The following is a 7,816-nucleotide window of genomic DNA, read 5'->3' as shown; positions in this document are numbered from 1 at the left end:
AATATAATTTTTTATTCTCAGGTAATTTTTTTTTTTTAAATTCGAATTATAAGCAAAATATTAAAAAAATAAATTTTTTTCTTATTTTTTTTTTTTTGTTATTGAAAAGCAGACGAAAAATTTAATTTTGGTTTCATTTTTTTTTTTTTTTTTCGAAATAACCTGAGCGCGAAACCCGCAAATATTTTATTACTAATATTATTATTATTATTATTATCATCATCGCAATTAAATCTAAAAAAAAAATTATAAACTAATTAAAATCACAGTGAAATTTTTTTTTAGTTGGTTTCGCCGTTTCGATTAATCGATACGACGACGTTATTATTCGATTTTGACGTGTAACGAGTCGATGTAGCGGATACGTTATTGCTGCCACGTTTTTTACTTTCTCGACGTTTGTTAACGTTCGATTGTGGTATAATAACGGCGTTGGCGGTCGCGGTTGTTTTTTTAACATCTTGTTGAGGAAGAAGGCAAAGAGAAGGGTCATCGTCGTCATCGTCGTCGTCGTCGTCGTCGACGTCATCTTTTTCACTTCGTATTAATTTATTTAATTTTTCTTTTTTTCTTAAACTCAATTCTATTCGACGAAGAAACCTACTCGTAAAAAAACAACAATAATAATAATAATTGAATGGATATTATAAATTAGGGAATTTTTTTTGTTTGGCTAACGTACCTGATTTGATGACCGATCGTTCTAAAACCTAAAATTCTTCTTTGTGGCGGATGATCGGAATCAAGAGGATCGTTTATCGTTCGATGATTCGTTTCCTGAAATGTTCGTTACTTTAATGACAAGAAGGAAAATTTAAAATAATCGAAAGTTGGGTAGTAATTACCTCGGTGGTATCTTCGGCGGATGCTTCATTCGAACCGGGGAATGGCGGATCAACAACATTTTTATTTATTTGATTGTCATCGTTAATAATTTTTTTAAGTTCGAGTGATTTTCTACTTGTTAAACTTTCAGTCGAACTGGAAGAACTTAAAGGCTGTTGTTGCTGGGTTCTTATTCTTCTTTTGGGCGAGGGTTTTCTCTGAGCAATTATTCGATGTCCAAAAGAAGTTTCTTTATGAGGCACTTCCAAAAGACTTCCGGTTGTTTTACCCTTTGTAGGAGATGAATTTTTACTTCCGGTTATTAAACTACGATGACTGTTACGCCTTTCTCTCCTCCTACCCGTGTTTTTCCTATGAGAATTCGTACCTGCCTGTACGCTTTTATTGTTCGACGGATGACAATCCGAACTTGGAAAATCGTACAAACCGTCAGAATCCGTGAACGGGAGGTTATCACATTTTGTTTTACTATAAAAAAAAGGTGAAAATCTATCTAAGCTAACGGCTTTGTCACTTAATGGACTTTCACTTCTTGAGCTAACTGGACTTAATAGTTTATCACAATAATCAGCTTGAACTACGATTGCCGGAAGTTGTAGGGATGCCTTCGGAAGTGTTGATCCAAGGCTGCAACATTCAATGTTTTCCCATTTTTTTATTGTTCCTTTCGGTGAAATGTTTGGAACAATAAGCGAACCGAAATCTATAATCGTTTGACCACCACTTTTATCATCACCACCAAAAAAAACTTCAACGTCTTTGACACATTTTAATTCTTTTTCTTCCGGTTTTTCGTCAATGTGATCCGTTCCGATTCCTTCATCGTTTGATTCTAAAAGTGGATCATCGGATAAAGTTTCCGAATCGGATCGTCCTCTATGTTGAGATTCTTCGTTCGGAGGCGTTCTTAAATGACCCGAACGACGTTCGGACGTTGATGATGAATTTTGAGCGTGTTGATGATGATGATCTTCGACTTCGGATAGGCAAAGTGGATTGTTTGAACCGCATCTCGATGGACCCGGACTCGCCATCGAAGAATATCCGCTAGAACTTAAATTCGATTCAGAAGCAGTTCTATCAGCTCTTGAACACATCGAAAAAGGACTCAAATAACTCATTCCGACGCTGTTAACTGTCGTGTTATGCGTTCCCATATTCATGTTTTTAAGAGAAGAAGTCGGTTCGGTATCACTTTCAGGTTCGGAAACGTTACAAGTAATTGTTATCAAAGGCGGTGGAAAAGGTAAATCCAATGAATTTGGTTTATCTTGTCCTTTGATTAATCGTCTAGAAGGAGAACCGACTGGAGAATAAACAAAAGGATCTGTATTTTTTTGAGGGGGTGGAGATCCCGGAAACGAACCAGGAGGTGATGGTTCCTGTACGGTTAACAATGGTATAACAACATTTGGTCGTCGCGTTTCCGATAAATTTTCTGTCAAATTTTTTTCAATGGCCCGCGTTATATTTTCCGAAATGTAGTCTTCGGTGGTAGAAGAAAACGATTCTTCATCGTTGCTTTTTTCTTGAGCGTGAACAATAACTTCCGATTCTTTCTTTATGTAATTATCATTGTCCGAACTATCCGAAGAAGAAAAAGGGATTTTTTTAGGTTTCACGTTTATTCTAGGCATTGTCGGAGTCAACGATGGAGTCGGTATGGGTGTGGGCATTTCTCTTATCGGTGATAAAAATTTATTGTTTCCGTTTGTTGTTGGTATTTCGAGGAGTATAGACGGTGGTTGAAGGAAATTATTTGATTTTTGAGCTGTTAATGCATCGATAACTGGTATCTCAATTAGTGTCGCTTTGGGATCCGTTGGAGAATCCATTGGTCCGGAAGTTGTAGAAATGGGTGTACCTATTGCGGATTCATCGCTGTTTAATTCTTCTTGAGGACTCGACATGGTCGGAGTCGTAGACGAAGTCTGTTTTTTACCTTTTGTCATAACGGAAGTCGATGTGAAACTTCTAAACATTTCCAATATCGAATCCGCACTTGAATTTTTAATCGTTTTAACTTTTCTTTCATTTCCCGGTATGTCTAATAAACTGTTGAAAGCACTTCCGCTTATAGCTATTTCGGAACTCGATAAAGAATCGCTTTCCTGATTACTACAAACGATATCAGATTTCCTATCAACAGCTGGTGATACGGGAGTAGAAAGTGCTTTTGCCGTACCCGATTTTGAATTTTCCGGTTCGGAACTGGAACTCATTTCGGCTGATACTTTATTTAGGAGTCTAGCAAACGTAACTTTTTTCTCCAGTTTTCCAAAATCGCTTGTTTTAATATCTAATTTTTCCGGAGCGTCATGACTGAAACTAGTTTCTTCCCACTCGGTTTTTTCCGATGGTAAACTTTTTCTTTTAATATTTTTCAATACGATGGGTTCACTTAACGTATTATTCGCATCGGTTGTTGTTTGTACGATAGATGGACAAACGAGATGCTGAAGGATTTGCTTTTTCTCCGACGAATCTCTTTTCGATTGAGGAGATGCGTTGGGTTTTTTCCTCGGTGACGGAGTCCCTGTAGAAAATAATTAAAAACGTTATCTCACTACCATTATTATTATTATTTAAAAAAAAAAAACAATAAAAGCAAATGCAATATAGCAAACTACGAAAGACAGAGAGAAAGAGAGAAGGAGTTTTCTACCAATTTAGAATGTGATTATTAAAAAAGGTTGTTTAAGAAGGTAATAATAATAATAAAATTAATGTAAGATCCGATTTTGTTCACCTCGTTGTCGTCGTTGTCGTTGTCGTTGTCGTCATCGTCGTCGTCGTCGTTGTCGTCGTTGTCGTCGTCGTATTTTCAGTCAATAATATCCGTTCAAAACATCCAAATAATTAATATATATTTATTTTCTATTTATTTTATTTACTGAAAAACATATTTATTTATTTATTAACTTCTTTAACAACTCAACAACAATTATGTTACGTAACATAAAATTGTTGTTGTTGTTTGTTTTCATTCAAATAAGTGCATTTTTGTGTGTGATTGTAAAAATCCAGCAAACGTGATGAAGAAAGCAAATACATAGAAATCATTTAAAAAAACCTAAAAAAAATAAATAAATAATAATAATAGTGAAAGAATTAAAAAAATTTATTTGTGCAAATTATTTATTATTATTATTTTATTGGAAAACTAATTAATAAAGCATTGAGAGAAAGAGAGAGAGAGACGCGTCAGACAGAGTCTAAAGAGAGTTTTTTTTTAGAAAGAAAAGGCTTAAAAAAGAAAAGACAATCGGAAAAAGTAAAAAAAAAATTATGCAAAAAGAAGTAAAAGATCCCAGAAGTTAGCCAAATATAAAAGCACACACGACGATGAGTTTTTTTTTTATTTTGGCATTCCTGTTTTTGGACTTATTTGGTCCAATCTTACTTCTGGGTGGTGGTCTTAATAAATCGTCGAGACTAAATGTTCGGGAAGTTGCCCTGTCTGGACGTTGCGGACTTGTCAGGCTAAGCAGAGAGGATTTTCTTATACCGAGTCGTCCAAATAATGTGCGAGGAATGTTGCTCGTTCCCGATGGAGTCGTTATGGGTACAGCTCCGGTTCCCGAATGTGGTTCTCGTACGGACGGTGGACGGATAATACCGGAAACATCTGTGAAAAAAATTTAATCAAAAATTACGTGGAAATAAAAAAGGTTTTTCTTTTATCACCCAAACGAAAAACTCACTCGATTTACTATTTCTGTCGGCTTCTTCCGCCAATAATTTTTCTAACTTTTCCGGAAAATGTCTTTTAGCACACCAAACCAATCCGATTATAGCCAAAACTACGAAAACGGTTATCAAACCCAACCAAAACGGTTCTTGTAACATTCTTTCCGATAATGGTTTAAATGGTATGTGCATCATTCTTTTTTCACATCTGGGTCCTTCCCACCATGCGTGACACCTACAGTGAAAGGTATCACTTTTTTCTACGCATTCTCCTCTACCCTCGCACGGATTGTCTTCGCACGGACTTTGTTTTTTACCACAAGTTAAACCCGTGTAACCGGTTTGACATAAACAATTGTAACCGTTCAATGTCAATTCACATTCTCCAAACAAACAAGGCTCTAGTTCACATTGTGTCAATGCGCAAAACATTCCAGTGTAGTGTCCAGCGCATTGGCACATTTTTTTCGAATCTGATATAATGCATTTTCCACCGTTTAAACATGGATTCGGACGGCAGGATTCGACGATTCCAGAAGATTTTAATAATTTCATCTTATAATCAGAATCTGGAACGGAAAAAATTTTATCATCGTCGGTTTCATATTTCCACAATTAATAATAATCTCTCTCTCACCTTTTTTTACTCTGACTGTTGCGTTTAGTCTTGTTCCACGTTTAAAATTTTTCTGACGTATGTACAGAGTGTTTAAATAAGATGTTATAGCCAGTGAAGAAGTGGCAAAAGAATAATCCGTTTGTAAATCACATAAATGCCACCAAATACCATTTTCGTCTGCGTAATTATCCGTTATTTCAATGACCCCTCTTTCCTCTGGACATTCTGATTTATCTGGAACGATTAATTTTTTTTTTACTTTTTTGAAACGCTTTTTATTATTATTATTATTATTGTTAAAACGTTTACTTGTTTCCAATAAAGAAACTTGATGTAAATCTAAATTAATGACGTAACCGACTGGAACGATGACGTGTTGTAAAAAATTAACGTTCGACGGAGGATCCGCTGGAAAATTTAAATGATATAACATTCCCGTGGAATTAGATGTTAAATTTAAAACTTTTTCCTCTTCCAGAGCTCCGACTAAAAAAAATTAAAAAACCGGAAGTGAATGAATGGAAAAGAAATTTTCACGTTCACAGTAAAAAAAAATGTTTAATTTATTTACTCGTTCGATAAACGGCACGAAATCCAATTCCTTCCGGTTCGAAAAAAGTCTTTAATCTAACAATTAATTTTTCGCCAAAGGAAACAAAATTTCCTTTGTTAAAATTATTATTATTTTGATATATTTTAAATGGTATTACGTCACCGCCTAAATTTATTTCCAGCGTCGCGCTTTTTTTATTTTTCATTTCCTCTCTTATGTCGACATCCGTAAATTCCAACCAAATTCTTTTTCCAGCTGGAAAATTAAAAATCTACGTCATTCTCCAGGTATAAATGATAAAAGGTAAACAAAAAAAAAAAATTGATGCTCACGTGGTGCAATTATTATGCTTGTGCAATCTAATTCCGGAAGAAGAAATTCTCCATAATTTGGACTCGATATTATTCCTTCTCTCGCTGTTAATTTTTGAGTTGGACATCCGGTTATGTCGATCGCTTTCCACGTGGCAAAAAATCCAGAACCGGAAATTGAATAATCCGAATGAAATTTTATCAATGCTTCGTTATTGTTCGATACGTAAACCGTTCTGAAATCGTTTAATTATTATTATTATTATTAACAGCAATTTGATTTATTTAATAATTTGAGTAAATTTTCCAGCATTGGTACCTGTTCGTTTTTGATGTTTTATTACCGCACCATCGAACGGAAGATTTTTTACCACCCGTCGAAACGATTTCTATGTAATCGTAAAGACATTCGATTTGATATTCCAAATCGATTTTAGTAAAAACGATAACGATTCGACTCCAGACGGGTCCGACGATACGTATAAAATAATCTAAATTGTTATAATAAGAATTTGGATAACCTGGAGACATTATTTGTCCTTCGGTACCGTTAACGGTTTTATTAAGATTGAGCATTTCTCCAGATACTGAAAAATAATTTTCACCATTAAATTTTCCTGTTCAAAACAAGAAAACAATTAATAATAATAATGATAATAACCTTGATTTTTTTTCTTACAAACGTAACCACCGACTTGTTTACAATTATACGGCGTCCAGTACAAACCGCTGGAAGAATGAGTCGATTCTGTTTTTAACGATATCCATCGTATCGACAAACAACGTTTTACATCCTCCCCCTCTCCTTCGTCGTCATCATCATCATCATTATCATTTTGAATGATTTCGTTGTTTTCTGTCGGTGCCCAAGCTTTGAAAAAAAATTTTTTAAAAAAAAATTCCGGTTAAAAAAAAATGGCGGAAAAGGGGTAAAAAAAAAAAACAGAAATAAAACCTGTGTAATACATGGGTGCTCCATCCGACCATTTCCAATCGTCCAAATCTAAATTTTCGTATCCACCCAACCAATAATGAGCGGAAGTTGTATATTCGATTGAATTCCTTATATTTCCGGTAATGAAATTTTCTTCATCCGCATTATGTATGCTCGCTAATTCTCCCTGATAAAACCCCCCCACGAAAAAAAAAAAAAAAAACAAATTTAATTAATTATTTTCAATTAAATGGTTTTCCTTTTATTTATTTAATCGACCCAATAATAATAATAAGCGGAAGTAGTTTATCATAAACCCCTTAAAAAAAAATAAACTTTAAAAAAATGGCGGGAAAAATTAATTTTTCATACCTTGATAAATGGTATTAATTTTTATAACCGTACGTCAAAAAAAAAAAAAATATGATTTGTTTGTAGTGGTTGAAAAAGATAAGAAACAAACAAGAACAACAACAAACAACAAACAAAAAACTTACTTTCATTCCTTTACATATTTGATTAGCTGTTTCCCACGTGACTTTTGGATAGTTAACCAAAAGGTAACAAGAATTATTAAACATCTCGTATCTTTCATCCGAACATTCTAATCCGACTGAAACAAATTTATAAAAGAAAAAAATCATCATTATAAAAATTCAAATACATGTCTTCTGCTAGCGATTTAACAATAAAATAATAATAATAATAATAATAATAATAATATTATTATTACTAATAATAATTTTTTTTTTCGACTAATCTGTAAGTTTCCAAGTTTTTTCTTACTTTCGGAGAAAAAAAATTGTTGTAATTAATTAAAAAAAAAAGGAGGGGGGGAAGGGGGGAAACGAAGTAAAAGAAAT

General features: G+C 33.9%; 1 protein-coding gene across 1 annotated transcript; it reads right to left on the bottom strand.

Moving 5' to 3' along the window:
• Nucleotides 1-281: 281 nt before the first annotated feature.
• Phum_PHUM467870 (neurogenic locus notch, putative) lies at nucleotides 282-7,534 on the bottom strand (the record flags this gene model as incomplete). Its single annotated transcript, XM_002430196.1, has 13 exons — nucleotides 282-600; nucleotides 683-777; nucleotides 846-3,382; nucleotides 4,250-4,474; nucleotides 4,551-5,105; nucleotides 5,174-5,389; nucleotides 5,465-5,641; nucleotides 5,727-5,963; nucleotides 6,041-6,255; nucleotides 6,339-6,606; nucleotides 6,681-6,890; nucleotides 6,975-7,140; nucleotides 7,451-7,534. The coding sequence occupies 13 exons, from the start codon at nucleotides 7,532-7,534 to the stop codon at nucleotides 282-284; spliced, it is 5,304 nt and encodes a 1,767-aa protein (XP_002430241.1).
• Nucleotides 7,535-7,816: the final 282 nt, after the last annotated feature.

The sequence above is a fragment of the Pediculus humanus genome, genomic scaffold (genome assembly GCF_000006295.1).
Source record: "Pediculus humanus corporis 1103172108251 genomic scaffold, whole genome shotgun sequence".
Lineage (NCBI taxonomy): Eukaryota > Metazoa > Arthropoda > Insecta > Psocodea > Pediculidae > Pediculus > Pediculus humanus.
The sequence above is the reverse complement of the archived record's forward strand: the minus strand, read 5'-3'. Positions and strand labels throughout refer to the sequence as shown.